At 39.9% G+C, this 20567-nt stretch overlaps 1 protein-coding gene across 2 annotated transcripts in view; it reads right to left on the bottom strand.

Moving 5' to 3' along the window:
* The window catches only part of col27a1b (collagen, type XXVII, alpha 1b), a 67590-nt gene extending 50379 nt beyond the window's left edge, over positions 1-17211 (bottom strand). For both annotated transcript variants that reach the window (XR_006012141.1, XM_042000614.1), the window contains exons 1-5: positions 16721-17211; positions 14911-14975; positions 9248-10525; positions 6417-6470; positions 1470-1523 (exon numbers count right to left, since the gene is read on the bottom strand). Coding sequence is in view for 1 of the 2 variants with exons in the window: in XM_042000614.1 (XP_041856548.1) it covers positions 1470-1523; positions 6417-6470; positions 9248-10525 (1386 nt within the window). In the remaining variant the exon portion in view is untranslated. The remainder of the gene's footprint in view (positions 1-1469; positions 1524-6416; positions 6471-9247; positions 10526-14910; positions 14976-16720) is intronic.
* Between the last annotated feature and the right edge of the window lie 3356 nt (positions 17212-20567).

Here is a 20567-nt window from a genome sequence, read left to right as displayed (position 1 = left end):
TAATTAATTTAAACCACAATTAGTTAGTTACACTGTCTCATTAAAGTCCCAATATGTAGGTTTTAGAGCAATCTGTTGGCAGAATATAACAGCCCTAGCTTGTTGTACAATTCCATGGTGAACACAAAGCCCCAGCAAATATATCTCCTCACTCACCAGCATGCCTCACCATCCTATTACTACATAACTTGTTGTATTAAGGGCAGGTGGAGGGGATTCAGTTTGAATTGCAATTTGTGCCACTAGATGCTACTAATGCATATTCACTGATCCTTAAACAATACTATTCATTGGTTTTAGGCTGAGTGGATGTTGTTCCTGGCACCTCTTACAAACAACCCATACTTGTTTGGTATGTTTTGAAAATACACCATCACAAACGTGAACATTTAATCTGTTTCATGAGGCCTGTAGAGTCTGATATGTAGCTCTTAGGTTTTTTATACTTTCTCCGAGGAAAGTCTCACCTTGAGGTAAACTTGCTGGGAAATCCACTCCTTGTAATATTGTCGGTTGTATTTAATGTTTTCCACTTGTGAATAATCTTCTTCACTCTAAACTATTTAGAAATGTCCTTGTATAAATGTCCTTGTGCTATAGAACTGATTTTACTTACTTTTCCACATATAGCGTCTGCATTTTGGCTTTGCATTTGTTAAATAAATGCAAGAGTCATTTCCTAGAGGTATGTGCTGTTCATCCGAGGTTTTATTTACCTGATTCTAAGACCTGGATGGGACCAGATTATGTTGTTTTCACATTGTGTTGATGTGTAAAATTATAAAAATAAAGGAAATACACTTTCTTTTTTATGTTTCTGTAAATAAAAGTTAGAAATTAATAATTTACTTTTATCTTATAAGTCAAGTAGCCTCTAAAACCGCTCTGAACGTTTTAACAAGCAAACTCAAACAGAATGATAAATAATGCATTTTTGGGTGTAAATCATGAATTCACAAGTGAATATTTACGGTAAGCGGATGTAGTAGCTTGGAATGACCTAAAATAAACTTCAGCTCTGTTATGAAGAAGAAGCATGACACTCATTGTGGCTCAGAGATACAGCTTTTACTAGTTTTTGGAAAACAATTGAGGTCTCTGGCACAAACACAACTGAAGTCTACAAAGGGACCACTTACTGCCAGAATGAATTTATTACTAGTTCTGGTCCTTTTTTTTAAACATTTATTGATAGGAAAAAAAGAAGAAAAATCTAAAATCCCACCAGGGATTATCAAATGTTTTATTATAATCACTGCATATAGTACAGAAGGTCGCTAACATTAGTGCTCACCCTTTAAAATGAATAAAAGTTCTAGTACTTTTATAGTTTTGGTTGTGGAATTCAATAATCAATAACATTTCTAAATAGTTTAGAGTAAAGAAAATAATTAAATCCTTTCTGTTTTTGAAACAGTGCATGTATAAATATTTCATGAATTTAACTTGCAGTGATATTATCTTCTTACTTTCATTCCAGGCGGTCCAGGACGACCAGGATTTCCATGAGAGCCAAGAGGACCCTGAAAACAGACGCTCACATGATTAAGAGAAACAAGGAGTAAAGGTGATCATTAAGGGGGGTCATTAAGAGTTACTGCTATACGAGCTATATTTAAAAAAACAAGATGTTCCCGTTCAACCATGTGTGTGTGTATGTGTGTACTAAAAGATAGGTCACCAATGCCCCGAGGTCCCTCTTTCTTTGTGTAAAGGTCCTTTGTGAGTCATGCTGCGTCTCCTGCCTGCCTCATGTGTCTGCCCGCATGTCCAAGTTATGACATATGGATGCGATTTTCCTCAGCCTTTCGCTGGTTTCTGGTGTCCCCCAAAGTAAAAGCCACTCATCCATCACTTCATATTCACATGTTGTGTCTGAAGTGACGGATGAGTGTCTTTGCGTAGCTGTCAGAAACATAAAATGTGCTTCAGTTTAATTCACTAAGCCATCTATGCCAAATATGTGATCAGAATGAGCCACTTTCTGCAAGTGGAGCCAGGTAAGTGGATGCACAGGAGCAGAGATAGGGGAGACTAAATGTTTAGGGGTCTGAAGGGATTATAAATCCAAGTTGTCTGCAAAAAGAGAATGTTTGGAAAATTGAAGCCACAACTTCCATCCAAGAGTGTTCAGTTCAACTGCATGCTCGTGTACAGCAGAGTTGAAATGCTAAGCATGGAAAATCTTCACCAGCAAAAGCTGAAACCACTGAAACATGTTCAGATGGCCTAAACAGGAAGCTATTGTATCTTCAGCGCGTTCTTTGAGTTATTCAGAGTTTCCGTGGGTTGCAAGGAGGGACCTTTTTCCCCAAGCAGGAGGTAATAGTGATGAGTTGGAGTCTCTGTATAAAAAAGGACCAGGGCTAAGAGATGTAAGTGTACATTTGGCTGATCCAGACATTGTTATCTATTTGTGCTCTTTTGCGGAAAAGAGTAAATCAGCCAAGGCAGGTTCCCTCCCCTCAAACTGGCCAGACCTCTTCTCTCAAAGGACATATGGAGACACTTAACAGAAGCTCATCTACAGATTTCCTCCTCCTCCTCCTCCTCCTCTTCCCTTTACTCGCTCAATATTAAAACGTATGGAAGTCATTATCTCCAGATAGGAAGAAAAAGGAGGCGGAGAAGTAGAGAAATAGGAGTGTCGGGATAGAGTATTACAAATTGCATTCTTGCAGTACATAAGATAAGGCAGAACAGAGCTGATGAGAAGCTGGGTGGGAGATGGAATGCCTATTGGGACAAGAATAATGGGGTGAATAAGTCACTTGCTCTATCTATCATCATCCGGGTAAGAAGAAAAAATAAAGAACCTCTTTGCTTAATTACTGAAAAAGAGCTCCTGATAAGTGACCGTTTGGAGACCACCAGCAATTAAATAGAAACTCAAGTGCAAAATAGACACGGAAATACACACATTACACCTGATGCCTGCAGATGAATTGCACCTGTGTGCCAGAGCTGTGACCAGTTTTACGATGAGAGTCAATGACTTTTACAGGAGTTACGCATGGAGTTCTGCTGTTGTTATAGGCCAATCAGCCACAACAGACCCGCTATCACCTTCGAACGGAAACACTGTGGCGTCTGTGTGATGATTATACAATGTAATATGTAATAAAGGATCTTTATTAGTATTTATTCTATGACGAGTTTAGTATTTTGGTGCAAATTAAGTGCCAATTACTTCACTGAGGTGTTAACTGCTTCAGATGATTCAATGAGCCGATCATCAGTGAGGCGGTGTTTTCATAATGATTACTTATCCTTTTCTCTTTCTTTTATATATTAAAAAAACAAAACTTTAAAAAGCAAAATAATGAAAGCACTGGTAAATAAACGACTTAAATAATAAACTGATTTAACTGATGTTTCCTTGAGTGCTCTCATAATGAATGACATCACTGTTCTCATTTGATGCATCTACTCAAAGCAGACATCTGCTACTGCAGCTGGGCGTGTGAAATGCATCACCTGCTTTGGACCAGCAGTGATGTCTGGATTGGCAGATGCACCAGCATGGCACAGCAGCTAATAGAAACATTTGTGGGTATTGATTGCAGTGCATTCAAGTAATTGATGGAAAACTGATCATCGCCACATGCTTAGTTCACGCTGTTGCTGGCATGTTTTGTACCCACCCCCCTTATTGGCTTGAGTATTAGCAACGCTGGGAAAAGTCTAACCATTTATTAGAGGAAATTTTAACTCACATGGTTCCTTTCAGAAGAATCAGAATATTACAATCAACATAAATCTGTTCAGATTTCTGCATCAATCAAATAACAACAAAGCTGCTTTTGCTTGAGTCTACTAACTCCATATTACGAGTCATGTACTGTCAGTCATGTTTTAGGCAATTATGTAAACGTTCTCAACTTCACAGTAGCCCGATGTCACGTACTGTCTGCATGCTCGCAGGTCTATTTCTCTACACAAAGCCCTCTTTGATCCACTCTCAAGCCTCTCCGGGGCTGAGTGAACTTCAGCTCTCTGCGGGGCTTATGGCTACGACGAGGAACGTGCACACTCACGTGTCAGACCTGCTGCTCAGTGGAAGCAGCAGCGAGACCGTCTGGTCAGTCAGACATGACACCTCGCTGCCAGAGAGGTAAAGCCCTGGCGGTGCTCTGCAGTTACCACTGCTGTTAAGATTTTTTCTGATGGGTAAGAACGCCTGCAGCTTTCAGGGGAGGTTTCACTGTTTCTGTCATGCATTTTCTGCAATGGTATTAGATGTTTGTTTGATATATGTCACTGCAATCTTTTCTAGATGTAACCTGAAAGGAGAAAGTGAAATGAGGTCATGGTATGCTATAGACATGAGTTACTCTCTGAACATCAGAAAATGTTGAGGACAATAAATTCATCGTGCATTTTTCACTCTTGTGAGACTTTTGAACTTCATAAAAGAGGCAAGAATCTCATATACTGTCCAATATTTCATTTATATCTCATTTGATAAAAACATCTATTCATACAGACTTTTTTCATACTTTCATATAATCTGTAATTCAGTATGTTTATAAATCTTTTGTTTAAGCCCTAATTTAAGTTTCAACACAACTGGTTTGTAACTTAAGCCTCATGAAGTTCATCTTCCAAGATTACCACATCTTGTCTTGCCTTAAGAAGCAGTTTTGAACTTCAACAGATTTTCTCAGGGAGTCTCCCCCTAACAACAACTAATTCACCATCCATCTTGCATCCTGTCTCTTCACTGAGCGCTCTCCAGCCAGTAGAGGTCAGTCCAGTGTTGACTCATCTTATCTCCTGCTCTGTCCCTTTCTCTCTTTCTTTTTCTTTCTTCCTTTGATAATGTCCTCTTGTGTTTCTTTGATGAATCAGCCACAGTGTTCCAGTGTGTGAATATCCAGTTGCTAGCATGTGACAAGAGCATAAAGCAACACTCAGCCGTAACATCATGCAGCATCCTGGAACCAAAAGTTGTGAACTACAGTTTCTCAGCCTCGGGACGCTACCGGGCAACCGCTCACTGTGCCATCAAAACGAGTCAGAAACACATATTTTTAAACATCAGAAAGTTACATAGTGCTACAGTTTGATCCTGAGATCCAGTCGCCAGGCTTCTCAGCTGGCTTTCTTTTAATATTAAGTCCATCAGTTTTTCAATAAAAATGACTTTATATCTGCCTACTTCAAGGTTTTCCTGGCAAACTGAAACTGGGACAAAAAAAAATGGACTTTGTTGGCATCCAGTAAATTTTGCTTTTAATCCAAATGTTTGCACAGGCTTTACTAGGCCAAAGTCCACTTATGGGCCTCTGCAGGTCATGTGTAGCTGAGAAGCATTTCCCTCTAATCATGTGAACTATCCAGGGAAATTCTGATATTTCAAGAAAACAGTAAAAACCCAAACTGCACCCTCACACTCTAAGTCGGTGTGGCCTGCAGTTGGGTCTCAAGAACTTGATGATGAATGAACCCTATAGAGTTGGGTGTACTACTGGATAGAGCTACTGAGCTCCAGACAGGGTCTTAAATGCCTTTAATAAGATGGGGACAAAGCCCTCTTTCTTCCGTGTTTAAAGAGATTGGGTTCCCGCAACCCACCCCTGAGGCCCAACTGCAGGGATGCAGCAGGTAGCTCATATACACTACACAGTAGCACAAGTGCTCTGTAGGAGCTCTGCAAAAGAGCAATCAAGGCTGACATATCAACACTGAAATACCAAACTCCACTTCTGCTTCATTCATTTTCATCTATGGGAGGGGTAGAGGTAGCTTACAGGGGCAGTGTGAAAAAAATAACAATCAGAATAAATAAGCCATTCCCTCGGGATAAATCACGTGTTAGTGTTTTCTTTCCTCTTCTATTTTTTCTGCAAACACTAGCGTAAAACAACATCTGCACCCTCTCTGTTTGATTCCATCTGCTAGAAATCTAAATTGAGCTCCAGGGTGAGAGGCAGCGGCACCACTAAAAGTCCAACACACTAGGAAGTATTCACTGATGTTAACACTGGGTCTGTGCCTAATTTAAGTACCTGCAATGTTTATGTTTGGGATATAGAAAGTACTAGTTTTGGAAATACATGCCCAGTAAAAACTGTATGTCTTTGATTAATTCTATATTAGCAAACCCACAGATTTATAGATTATGGTTGTTTGTGCTACAGATTTACAAATGAACCTTGGCACAGACATAGCACAGCTTAATGAAACCCAGAGCCAAAGCAAACTAAGGTCTGGCTGAATAATTCTCTGTATTACAATGGTGCTTGATTAAAATACTCAAATGTCTCACAGTCATCTTCTTAAAACAAGGGCATCACAAAGAATGGAGTGTAATAGATTTGGAAAAACAATTTATGGGAGTTGGGAACGAGAAAAAAAAAAAAAGAAAAACAGTTAAATGAAACACCTGTCACTTGTGAATGGGATATGCTTACCCTTGGGCCCCTCTTGCCTGGTTTTCCTGGCAACCCTGGAAATCCTGGGGGGCCCTAAAAGGAAAATATAAAAGATGTCAAGAGCAGAGAGAAGCAGGCCTATAAATAAAAGAGAATCAAAGCTGCTGCCTTTCATTGTGTCATTTCAAGGGACTGTAGAATAACAACAAAAATGTTTCTAGTTTTCAAAATAAGAAACATCGTATTAAAGTCACTCAAGCTCAAGATTCAGTCACAAAAATAATTCTGGGCTTTCTGCTTTTCACTCCTGTTGAACACATGTGGAGATGTACGAAACAATCTATGAGATAGTGGGAAGCATATGGGTGTCTTATTAGAAGCTGATACAGCCCCCTCTTCTTTAGCCAGCATTATTTCAGCCCAAAAAACCCACAACAATGCAAATGTGAGTCATTGTACTGGCAGGGAGGTCACCACTGGTTCCAGCCACAGCCAATCACATTAATTATAAGCATCAGCTAGCTTTAAAACAATTTCATACATGGATTAGCAAAGCTCTGAAAGGTCCTATTTAATGAGAGGGGTCAATCTGAAGAACCTGAGTTTGTTTTAGATCTTGGGATTGTAACTTATTTTCTCATCACTCAAGAAGTTTAAAGAAACAAAAGGGGGAAATGGGCCTCAAAACAGCCTGAGGTGGTCTAGCTGAAATTGGGCTTCTGTAATAATGTCAGATGTATGGAGCAGGATTTTGTGCAGCTCGGACAAAACCCCTGAGCTATGATTATAATCTTTCAGCCAGCATTTAATCTGACAGGCCGAAAAAAGCTTTCAGCAACTTTTAGACTCTTTAGATTGCAACCATCAGTCTGTCCACACACGACAAGTCGGATGTGCTGCAGATGCAGAGGCTGCTGGGTTTGGGCCAAAGCTAATGTCTTCACAGACTGTATCCAATTTATATACGTTAAAACCATATAGGTTCAAGTAATTACTTCTTGTAATTACTTGAAACCTTGTTTTTCTTCACTGAAGAGAAGAACTGAAGCAAAGTTTTGAGCATCACTCTTACCGGGGAGAAGCAGGGGAACGAAATAGAGTAAAAAATGCACCAAACATGCTATATTGTCCAAAAAGAAATTTTAGAAAAAATAAAATGTTGAATTAAATGGTAGATTACATATTATAAAATCATACCAAACATTATCACAAATAAAATCCACATGAGCTTCACAATCACTGTCATAAAACTGGCTTCAGCTTCCTTATACTGTAAAAAAGGCACAGAGTTGTGATTCCCCCTCATTGTCAAAACAGGAAGGCTTTTTACTTAAAACACAGAATTGTAGTCAAATATGATCTAATATGAGAAAAAAGTCCAAACAACAGAAAACATGTGGGAACTTGTTCTGAAAAGAGGAAAGGATCCCATGCACCATCTACAGTTAACATATTTATTTTATATTCAGACCTTTTAAATAATTAATCAACAGTCTGTTTATGCACCAAGTCTTAAGTGAGGTGTGCATGATTAGCAGCAAACTATAATCTAAATGTGTCTGTACGACTGTCAAATACAACTCATTATGTGCAAAGCAGTGCACCGAATCCATACTAGACACTAGACACTTATACACCCATTGCTACGGCCCTCAGTTTTGAGAACCATAAGGAATAAGGATTCAATGCATTGATATCTAATAAGGAAAATCAAACTTTCCTTAAGCCCGCTGTCTGCTACATTCTGCATCATCCTGTCATTTTATCATCACTATGCTCTACAGCTGACCACAAGAGTCTGTGACTACAAGAGTCTTTAGAACAAATGAAGTTTTTGAGCAGATTTTGATTAGAGTGAAACTGATTTCAGTCTTTTACATTTGAATTTGCCCACAGAAGAGATGCAGCTCACTAGCACAAATAATACTGCTGGTTTGGATGTTTCCCATTAAGCAGATCTTGAAGTAGCTTTCTACTTAATTAGAAAATAAATATCTGGAGGGCACTTGTGTCCTAAAAAATTCCTGCACATGGGTTTCTGAAGATGTGCACAACATTCCCCAAACAAGTTTGTTTTCTTATATCCCAGCATGCAACAAGTTACTAAAATGACTGTGCTGCTTGCACAAAGCTCAACCTTTTAAAACGTGCGGTACATGATGCAAACATTTCTACTAGGACAATCTGTGGTGCTCCATAATGACACATAAAGCACTGCGTTCATATTGTATGCAACCTTTAAATATTTACTATGACTGGTTGGTTGTGTACATGTGCTTTATCCCTTTAACCTTTGGCCCTGCTTTAAAAGTATCTATTCTCTGAGCAGTCACGCACCCTGCAAGAGGAATCTAACGCCTCACTGCCAGCCCCTCCACTGACTAAAGGGCAAAGGGCAGCTGTGAACCTGAGTAATTCTACTCCTGCTGACAGGCAGAAAAAAAAGAAATCACATTAATCAGCAGCACTGTGGTGTGGATTAAAAAACACATGTATGGCATACTTCTCTGGAAATACACATGGATCAAGGTAATTTGGAAAAATCTCAGCAACTGCGCCAAGTTCACAAAACCACATCGTCAAGAGATGCATCATATATTCGCCAGCAGCAGCTCCAGACATCAAAAGGTAAACAAGTAGTTAAACAACAAACTGTCACAATGGTGTATCACTGTGGTCCAGTGATAACCATGCAGACTGGGCCAAATCTTAGCTAAAAACTGCATGTGGTGCAATTTTTTTCTATTTATACAACAAACATCATCAAGCTAAACTGTAAACTAATCAGACAAAAAGCAAATATTCAAACATGCATTCATAGTTTTCTGGTACAGATTTGCATTGTGCTTGTTCAGAGCTGCCCAACTCACCGGGGGTCCCGGCTCTCCCTTTAGTCCAGGTGGTCCAGCAAGCAGTGAGAACTGGGTCGGCTCCAGGTCAAATGTTTGGAAGCCATCTGTTGCAGCTGGAGTCACTGGAATGAGTGAGGTGTGTTCAAAATCCTGCACACTGGTCACTTTTGGCTCAGGTTTCTCTGGAGCTTCTGTGGTTAGCTGCTTTTTGTAGGGAAAGTTGGCATTTGAAGGAGACCCCGATGTGGGAGCAGCCATGTTCCAGAAGTTTGGCTTAATCTCTGATGGTCTGGTGGAAACAGGTAAATGTAAACTTTTCCCAGAAGGTTTTGGCTTCCTGGCAGGCAAATTTTGTTTTGGATGTGGTGGAGTCATGCTAATCCTAAGAGATGTAGTAACAGTTTGGGTTGGAAATTCTGAAGGGCTTCCCAACCCTGGATGAACCGGCGGAGAAACAGACACTGTATTAGGTTTTGGAGTCCTCACAAATGGATACAAAGACGTGTTGTTGAGCATCCGCGAGTGGTCACTTAGTGGAACGATTGTTGCCCTGGTGTTTTCCAGAGTTGGGGCCGAAGTAGATGACTTTTTGGATATCTCCATCAGTGACAGTGAAGTTTTGTGCGTGACAGTAATATTTGGGTCTGAAAATAGAGGTAGCAGGGGTGGAAACACTGGCCGATACGTGTCTGCTTCTCTGCAATGTTTCTTAATATAATCACAATAGTTATGAGCTGCCTCAGCAGAGGGATAAATGTCAAACTGACAGATAGCACCTTCAAATGGCACCGAGTTGTGGTTCATTTTACCCAGCAGGAAAGAGCCCTCCGGATCCAGGGCCTCCTCTTTTTTAGAGTACAAATCTGCATGTAGGCTTTTCTTACCACAAGATGTGTGTAAGAATACCCGACGGTCTTGAATATTCAAAGCAAGGTTATGCCAATGACCATCGTAGACGTCATAGCCAAAACTCACAGATGACTTCTGCCCCACTTGTACAAGCACTCTCCCTGGTGTGAACTGCACCCCGAGCTGCACTTTTCTCTTAGACAGAACAGAGAAAAGAAAGGCGCTGTTGAAGCGGTGAACAGACAGGCTGAGGATCAGGGAGAGACTGCTGGTGTTGTAAGTGGCAGGGATGACGGTACGCAGAGGCACCTGGATGCGTGCCCTCGGAGTGAGGATGACACCGGACTTGAAGGGGATGACACCGTTTGGGACATAGCGCGCTCCTGGGGATGGGGACCCCCCCCATCCTTTGCCCAGAAAGCCCAAGCTGCTGCAGGATATCCACATCTTTGAAAACACACATGAGAGGGAAGTTACTAAAGTGCACATTTAACTCAATATGAACACAAAATAAAACATCTAAAGGAAAACATGCTTTCAATTTGTGTAATATCTTTTCATCCTCTTGCTCAACTGTACTGATTTGCATCCAGGCAGACATTTAAAGAAGTAAAAAGCAGAAAGATGAGTGATATCTAATATGTTTTGATGCCACAAGGTGAGTTCACAAGTTTAAAGTCACTTAGTCAGACTAATGTAAAACTTGCAGCAAAAGCAGATTTAAAAGGATGCATAAAAGTTCCACTATAGGGTCATACATCAGCGTTTACTTTTGGGGATTGCTGCATATTATGCAAGAGTTGCATCAGTCTTAATTAGGACAACCTCCAGATACGGGAGGCTGAATGAGTCCCAGGAGAGGACAGTCGTGGGGATGTACAAGGTTTGTGAGTGCATAGTCAGGAATGTTATCTCACTTCATCTGGTAATGTCCGCTTATTAAAGATGATCCCTCTGACAGCAGCCCCAGCTCATGAAAACATACTGTAGTGCTTTCTGCAGGTTTAATTGCTACTTGCATCTCATGGGAGGAAAATGTGAGTAATGTTCACACATTACAGTGCTGTGTGCACCGTATATTGCTCCTAATTGGATCCACACCTATCTGAAAGGGCTTAATTAAATCCACATTTCAGTGTAGAAAGAAACAGGCTTCATTCATGACAGTTTATGTATTCATGGTGACAGTATATTAAATGATGTATAGAAACAGTATAATATCAAAAACATTTGGATTGTTAAAAAATCTTAACTGGTGGTGGTCCTATATATCAAGTGAAGAACAAATAGCAACAGCAGCAAAAGAATTTTTTAACCACCTCCGTAATGTTCAGTGCTCTGAAAAGAGTCCAACATCCCATTATTGTTACAGTACTGTTTTCTGCTAGGAAGTCATCATTACTGTAAAACCAAGCCCTTTTTCTTCAGCTTGGCAAAGATGGAAAATAAATTAAAAAGAAAAAGACTTCTCAAGTCAGTCAGCAAATACTAAATCTGCTTGGTACGTCCAATGCAGACTAAAACCTTACATAAAATCTGATGAATAATTAATAAAAAATTGAGGTAAACTGAAATAAAGTGCTGCTCAGCTGAAGAGACACAAGTTTGGACTCAGTTCTTGTTGTTGATAGGAGGGCAACCCATCTCAGTGTGTGCAGGCAATAGGAGGTCAACCGGACTGAAATGCTCGAGGAGAGAAAAGACACACCAAATAAAATCCGTCTACAGCTGGTTTTCTTTTGTGGTGCTGATTTAAATTGTTAATCTAGTATGAAGAAGCAAAAATTGCTCTTTGACTGTGCAATTTATTCTCAGGGTTTTTGCTCCTTAATGTCTTAAATCTAAGGAGTCGGGCTGCCTGAGGCTTTTTATGACTTCCTGATGAGCAGCACAAAAGTAACCATGAATTGATTATAATGCAACCTACAGACAAGTTTGGCTAAAGAACAACTATATCACATGAGAACATTTTTTGAGAAAAGCTGACATGTACAGAAACTAATGCATTTTTACTATTAGCGTGCAGAAAAAGCAGTTTTTCTTGCAGCTGTTTCTTTAAATAGAATTCTGAATAAGATGGTACTTTATAGACGTGTGAGGGTAAAGCAGCAAATAACAAAACAGTTTCTTTACATCTAAAGTGACAAGATGAACTATTGCACTGACAGACTCAGCCCCCAAGAGACTTGTTGGCTTCCTACTCAGTTGGACAGCAGGTGATAGTGAAGGTCTGAAACTCAGTCAAAAGTTGTTTGAACTTTCACATAAACCACAATGAAATGGATAGTCCAACTGAGGCCATTACATTAACAAAAAGTTTCCCAGAATGCCCAGCATGTATGCCTCCCTTATTATGCAAGGATAATTTCGTACTATTATTGTTATTCAAATGCTTTCCTTCCAGGCTGACTGACTTCAAAGCAAAGGTAGATGTGAGGGTTCAAATCGTAACCCCAGGAGGGACTGGGTGAATTTCCAACACTGACAGCTAAACCATCACCAGGAAGATGGTTTGTATTACATCTAAAGTGACATACTGAGCCCCCAAATTCACTCAAAGGCTACTGTGTTGTGGGTGACCTCAGTCAGAAACCTTTCTGAAGAAAAGTGTATGTACCTGTGCTCACTGTGGTCAAAAGTAGTTCCTGTAGAGCACCAAACTTGGATTGTACACTTCCACTGAATTTGATCTATAGCCAGGACTCACATCTAAATGATTCATTTTGAGAAATTGTTAGAAAGTGACTATTGGCAGTCACAAAGTGGGTCCAAGCATTAAAGTACGCTTTTTTGTTGTTGTTTTTGTGTGTACTAACTCCAGGTCAACAAGTGGACTTCAAATGCAGCTGGTCTATCTGTTCATGGAGCAGGATTTTTTCTTTTCTTTTCAGGAAAAAGTGCATGATTGATTTCTCTCCAGTTTCACTGACAGTAGCAATACAGGTCTAAATGTTCAAATCAAAATACAGTGGTTTGCAAGGCATAGCAAGTGGATAGGGTACATTTTCTTCCATTTGTAGCACAATCCTCAACTATCAGGCAAGAGGTGGGGTACATCCTGGACATGTTGTCAGTCCATTACAGAGAGGCTAATAAGACAAAAAAACAAAAAAAAACAACAACACCCACATTCATTTCTTGGGTCATTTTAGCATCAATAAAAAATATAACATAGAAATCTTTGGACTAAAAGAAAAGCCTGAGAACCGTCATGTACATACAAACTCCATACAGAGAGGCCCCGGTTGAAGCTTGAACCAGAAACCTTGCACGTCACAGTGCAGCCCTCCTCTAAAACTAGTCTGTGAAATTTTCATGAAGTGTTTTGCAACATTTTACTGTCACACTACTAACACACAAAACGCATTGTCCCGTCATGTCCACACTTTTAGACCCAAAAAGATGTGAGACACCAACATCCTGGTTTGATAATGCCCTAGGTTTTCTTGAAGAGCTAATGGCAGTTAATATTTGTCTTCCAAAAGATAGTCTTCACATGTAAGACAGCAAAGGATGACTCAGATTTAAATCCTTGTTATGGTATGAGCTGATTATCAACTCCATCCATCCATCCATTATCTATACCGCTTTGTCCATTAAGGGTCGCAGGGAAGCTGGACCCTAACCCAACATTTAGCATTTTGTTTACCCATCACAGGGTCAACAAAGAGAGACAAACAACCATTCATGCTCACACTCACTCCTAGGGAGACTTTAGAGTGACCCATTAACCTGACATGCATGTCTGGATGGTGGGAGGAAGCTGGAGTACCCGGAGAGAACCCACGCATACACAGGGAGAACATGCAAAGTCCTGATTATCAGCTATCACAGTAAAAAACAATAAGAAATTGATATCTTGGGGCAGCACAAACAGACAGTATGTTCATCAAAGTCTCTTCACTAACAGAAAAGCATGACTCCACAGCACAATGGGAGTCTGAATTTAAGTCCACATTCAAGTGAGCAGGAAGAGCTTGTAAAGCTGACAGGTTATGCAATCCCTTTATTAAGCCTCCAAGGAGGGACTGAGGCTTGTTAGGGCTTTGAGACATGAGAAATGAGCTGCTGCAGACAGAGGTTTGCAGCATTAGTTTGGTAAATATAACAGACAGATTTCTACTAATATTAGTTGACATATTTAGTAAACAGAGTGACAATTTCAGCAACAGGACATACTGAAAGACGAAAGTGATCATACGTTCTCATTTAATTCGCCTAATTGATCAAAACCGGTGCCATGAACGTGAAAACATTTTGCACAGATTCATTTTAATCTATTTCAAATGTTAAGTAAACTTAAACCATTTCAAGAGAAAAGGTCAAATATCCAAGTTGGACAACAACTCCACTGGTCATCTTGGGATAATTTATCGGCACAATAAAGATGCACTTGCGTCCTCCATTCTGAATTCTGTGTAATAAGTACAACTAATTTCCTTTTTGTTGTATTCAAATAACTTGTAGCATACACTGCTGACCAGGAGCAGACCAGGACTTAAAAAAAAATGGCCCAGACCAGCTCATGCACACAAATCTTTGTGTTCCCTTAAATGTGAATATCACTTGTTCAACCCCTAAAAACCACTTACAACCATGCAGTGAGTTGTCAGGAATCAGAGTATAGACACATTAAATGCTTTCAATATTCTAATTAGTTAATAAAGTATAAATCTAAGCTTCATCACAATGATGAATATTAAGGCACCAATTATCTATTCAGCGGGAGGGGGTTAAAAATTTGTGGTAACAGAAAAATCATGTTATCCCAAAAACCATGTGGGCCCACTGGGAGTTGCCATCTGGCCCTGCTGGTGATACAAGTATCTTACCTTGAGCTTGAGTTAGCCTTAGAGAGGAGGTGCAACAAAGTATAGTCCAAAGGATCAGAGCTCTCCTACAAACCAAGACAGAGAAAGTGGGGAAAAAATATGTCAGAGTTAATGTTTTAAGTGTCGTTTTCATTTAGACTCCGAATGTTAATAATCCGTTTCGGGAGTTAACCTGATCTGTGCATTTTCCATTTCTCACTGAAATCAGAAAAAATACTTTTTAAAAGACAAATCAAAAAACAGAGAAAAGCAAGCTTCTGTTTTTATTTTTTATTCTTTGAAGCCACAACTGTCAGATGGGAATAAGCATCTCTCTTACAGACTGTTTTAGCTCCTAATCAATCCATCATATACTCAAATATTTAACTAGATGCTGCAGGGAATAGAATGAATCTGAATTTCAAGTACATTTTAACACATTAGCACATGTTCATTCTGGAGTGATCAGGTCTGCTGCAGCATCAGCAGCAGCTCTACTTTGTTCAAAGATTCCAACATCTGTTTCATGACAACATGCTTAGTCTTATCTTGATCAGACAAGATACCACTGAGCAGAACTGCTGGCTGATCCTGAAGGTAAAACACAACTTAAAACCTCAAGTCCATGTAACAAAGATAAAAGTTAAAAACATTTTTTTAATCTATCAGTGCTGCCTTTTATCAGCAGGATCTGAACTTGTATCACACCCCTAATGTGCACTATTCTAGGCCTTGGCTTTCAAGAGGAGTTCCCTGCATCTAAAAAGATGTCAAACTTTCCCATCCTGCAGATGACCTTGTAATCCTTTATAAGCTTGTTTCCACCATGACAGCAATGCCACTTATAATAACCCAAATTAGGCCATTTTCTTCCTAGTAATTTTTCAGTGACAACTATATAAAACTAGTGCTGATCACTCGCACACAGAGGTGACATCAGTGTAAAAATGTAAATTGAACTGTCTGAGGTGAATGTAAATCCAAACAATCACCAGAATCGAGCTTATTAATGCCCCCCCTTCTAATGAGCTGGGTTAATACAGCAGAATAAAGTTGGTTGTATGTTGAGCAAGTGATGCTTTAAGGGGCCAGTGCTCAGTGGTAACAGTTCTAGTGACAACTATTGCAGGAAATATTTTATATTTGTGGTTTTGGAGACAGCCACAAAGGAAAAAAATAGTGGTCAACCACTTGCATGCTTGGCTGATGCTTCAATGGAAAAAAATAAATAAATAAAAGTTGTCCTGCTTTTAATTTTCATGTCAAACCAAATTCAAATTAGCAGCAGAAAGAGAATTAGAGGGTGCTAAAAGTTCGTGACCAGGCCTCTCATATGTCCAGCATGGTGAAATGATGCAACATTTTGACTTTAATATATCTCCTCCCAATTGCGACAGCTGGCCAACCAGCTGAGCGAGATGCACAGAAGGAAGGAGAGGAAAAGAAGGGAGAGGGAGTAGAGGACTGTCTCCTCCTCTCATACATCTCCTCAAATCAGTCCCAGATAGTTTGGCAGCTCATTCTGAAACAAGCTGAAAAGCACACAACTTGATGAACTGTACATAGCAGACCAAAGTTTGTGTGAAAAGCAGAGGAAATGGTTTCCAAACGCTTATCATTCTTAACTTTTTAAATAAAACCACGTGTTTCACTTCAGATCTGCGTAATTTGTCAAATAAATCACAATTTATCAACGTTATCAGCAAATTAAAACAAACATCTTTGACTAATTGTCCATTAAGACGTATGATGCATTCACGTGCACATGGAGGATTCAGTTTTAAAAGCTCTAAGAGAAAAAAAAAGTCTGTTGTACTCTTTGTCAACTCACCCCCCGACTCCAGTGGTTTTGAGTTTGGAGTGCGGGGCATTGTCCGGCTCCATAGCGGTTACTTCATTCTTTCTTGGGAGTTTTTATTGCAGTCCAGAGGAGGCTAACTTTTTCCATCCCAGGTGTTTCTGGAGGGTAGCGCGAAGAGTGAACGTGCAAAACACCAAAAAGGGGGTGGGGGGGAGAGAGAAAAGCAAAATGCGGGAATATCCAAAAGCGAAATTATTACTTTGTTGTAATTGTCCTCTCTCCCCTGTGTTGTCTTTCTGCAAGATGACCACTGAAGAAAAAAAAAAAAAAAAAATTTAGACGCTCCACCTGTGCGCTTCCTACATAGTTCCCGTCTTCCCTCCACGCGTTTTGTGAAGAACAAACGTAAAGTCAAGTGTTTATCAGCTTTCCTTGGGTGGGGGGGATAAACCGTGGCAGGACGGGATTGACGACCGCGGGTGTGTATGTGAGTGTGTGTGTGTATGTGTGTGACGACTTTCCAAAATGAAAGTTTATTGTGGACTGAGGGAAATCTTGAGAACCGGGAAGGTTGGGGGAGGAAAGGGAGGAGAAGGGGGGACCTCCCTCCTCTTGTCGCCCTCAGCTGACATCCAAGGAAACACATTTGGAGCTATAGTGGTGCTGCAGCACTCCTTCAGCTAAAGGAAGGTGTGTCTTTTTAGAAAGCAGCACCTCTCTCTCTCTCTCTCTCTCTCTCTCTCTTTCTCTCTCTTCCAAAATTGCACGTGTGTGTTTGTGCTGCTGGTGTTGAAATGCGGCTTTTATGCCATTATGGCATGTTGTCTGGAGCATGTGCAGGGCAACTGCAAAGATTTCAGAAACAGCATGAACCAAAGCCCCCAGTACTTGTTTTCTTAAGATTTTTATTGCTGTTTTTTACAGCTCTTATGACCTCAGTTTATCTAGGGGTACTTTTACATGTTATACTCCAACTAATTGTTCCTAAAACATACACTCAGATACGTGAAGTTCTAAATATAAACTAAGAGGTAAACTAGAAGTACTCAGAGAGCACAGACATCCCTCCAGATCAGCCTAAAATCTAATCAGTTTCCTGAAATTTTCATCAAAATCCATCCATAACTTTTTGAGTTATGTTGCTAACAGACAGACAGGCAAGCCAACAGAGAGAATAACTGTATGTCCTTTGTACTGGCTGTTCCTTAATAATAATTTAATAATACTTAAAAGTACTCCGACCTTTAACTTTTAAGATGTTTTTGAAGACCCGCTTCTTCTGTTTATCATTTTATTCAAGGGAAGCTTGACACCCTGATTTTATCCTTTGTTTTAATGTGTTTTATTTAACTTTTAATGGAAGTGTGTTAAAGCCAGTGCTGTTAGTACCCAGCTATCATTAACTCAAAGTTCAAACTAGAAGATTTTCAGTGAAGTTGGCTTATTGTACTGTCTGTACCATGTACAGAACATTTTGTTTCTATCAAAAGCTCCATGTTGTTCATCCATGTAAGTGGTGAAGGGGAAGAGGGTCACACACTTACTCCAATACCTTCTCTTTTGAGTCTGTTATACAGTTGTACACTGGAATTATCAGAGGAGTGCATGTTCTTGTGAAGGTTCAACAAAACTCAGCTATGTTTTGAGTTCAAGCAGAAGGTACATTCTTCACTATGCTCTCCCGCATGATTGTTTATATTTATTTGTTATATACTTCTTATCTCTTGCAGTCTCAGCACCCCACTAATGGTTTCACTCAACAACTCCTCTCCTGCCAACATCTTCAAAATATCTACAGTTCTAGATATTTATTGGGAGTCTGGGACATGTATGCAAGCCTTATAAAACACATCTACTTTCTTTTCACACATTCAAACCCCCGAAACGAAGGCTAATCTGGCATTTATTTGTCAAATTCTCTCTTTTTTTTCCTCACTTCCTCTGATAATATCCGCTTGGTTTTTTTTTGTTTGTTTTGTTTTGTTTTGCGGAATCAGCCATGGTGATCTACAAACGGCTGGTGTGTTGATATCGAGGTGCCGGTGTGATTTTCCAGGCTAGAACACAAAGTTGTGAAGTGCCGTTTGTCAGTTCAAGGATGCTGCAGGACAATGACAGCCCCAGTATTTTGCATAATGAATGCCAGTGTGCAATCAAAACAAGTCATAAGCAGAAAGTTTTAAGATAAAGAATTAATGTAATGTTTCTTTAAATGGTTCACACATTACAACCGATGATCCACCGATTCACTGGAGATCCTGGTCATTGATCAGCAACCGCCTGTATTTGTCTGCGAGGTGACAATTAAACTAAAAAATCTTATAGTAGGAGCCTTGCTTTATTGATATTATACTTTTTTTGCATTGGATTATTTTTGTTACATCAAGTTGCTTGTCTTTTATACTGTCTATGATGCTGACAAAATAAACTAAAATTAATATATGAGCAAGTAAATTAACCAGAGTTGGTAAGCAAGCTATAAAAATTTGGTCAAACCAGCTATGTCTTTAATATGTACATCCTGTAATTTCTTATTATTTATATGCAAACATGTTGAATCTATAATAATGTCACATAATTCCATTGTTCAGACTTAAATGAAAACTGAATTTCATGTCACAAGAAATCTGTTACTAGTAGAACCACAAACCTCTGGAGCCAAAAACAGGATGTGACCTTTGCTTTTCATCGCTGGTGAGAGGACTGGCTGAGCTTTTACAGAATAACCTGTTTGACAGTTGAAAATCTGAAATGTAAACAAGCATCCCAACTGTTTGTTCTTCACAATTACTCTGTGTTGGGTCCTAATAACTTATAACAATTATAACAACCATATCTTGGCCACAAAAAATGACATATTCATTTAATGGGGTGAAATTTAAACCAGTATACTTGCTCTGTGACAGCTTTTCTTCACCTCCAACTTGACCAACATTCACATCTGTTCTCCCCGGAGTTGCAGGGATCTGGGTTGCAGGGCTGCACTGGCTTTATTGTGTGTGTGCGTGGGTGTGTGTGTGTTCTCGCTGTCGTGTGCTGTGAAATTCCTCTGCCAAAGAAAGTCCTCATTGACCCGCCTTCAACAAACACGCTATGACAGTGTCCAGGGGAGACCCAACAGAGCACTGATTCAGCTGCCTGCAACTGGATCCCTCCTCCTCACACAGAGCCCCCTCACAGTCCATCCTCTCATGGCCAGGAAGGAAGGGAGCTCACCACCTTGAAAGATCACTTCCCATGTACCTGAGCCGCATCGGATGTGGGCTTTTGTTACCACAAGTTTATGTTCACAGACAAGAAGGGCAATGTCCTCACAGCCTGTAGAAGAGTCCCAGGTGAAGATCTCCAATCTGTAGAGTAAAGTTTCACTCTAGATAATTATTGTAGCAGCTTATGGAAGTATTTCTCAAGCTGTGGCCCAGGGGATTGCAATGGCATGTCAGGGGAAACACTGTTTGCATCTTTTTGAAAGTTAGAGGAGAAGAAGCAACAGCCTGTTTGTTGGTTGACGGTCCACCGACGACGTTTCATCACCGCTTCTTGTTCATCTTTTTTTTAACATCCGTTTTTGCCGGTGTTCTGACTGTCTGGATTCTAGTTTCTGCTTTTGTCAGAGCTCATCTATTGGTTGTTGATCGTGTTTCGTGACTGTGACTTGGGATAATATCAAACATTGTGTTTGATAGATCCAAGACTAGGGAAAGATTGTCGTTAAACAGAGCAGATTACCAGCTCACACCTAACGACCGCGATGACGGGAACGCGCTGTGACAGTAAAACTCCTAAGATTTCCTAAAGATTTCTGTTTTTAGTCTGCAATCGTGAAAATCGTTTGGTGTGAGCCCAGCATAAGTTTACTGCTTTTAATAGCGTCACA

The sequence above is a fragment of the Melanotaenia boesemani genome, chromosome 11 (genome assembly GCF_017639745.1).
Source record: "Melanotaenia boesemani isolate fMelBoe1 chromosome 11, fMelBoe1.pri, whole genome shotgun sequence".
Classification (NCBI taxonomy): Eukaryota; Metazoa; Chordata; class Actinopteri; order Atheriniformes; family Melanotaeniidae; genus Melanotaenia; species Melanotaenia boesemani.
This window is presented reverse-complemented; position numbering and strand designations above follow the sequence as displayed.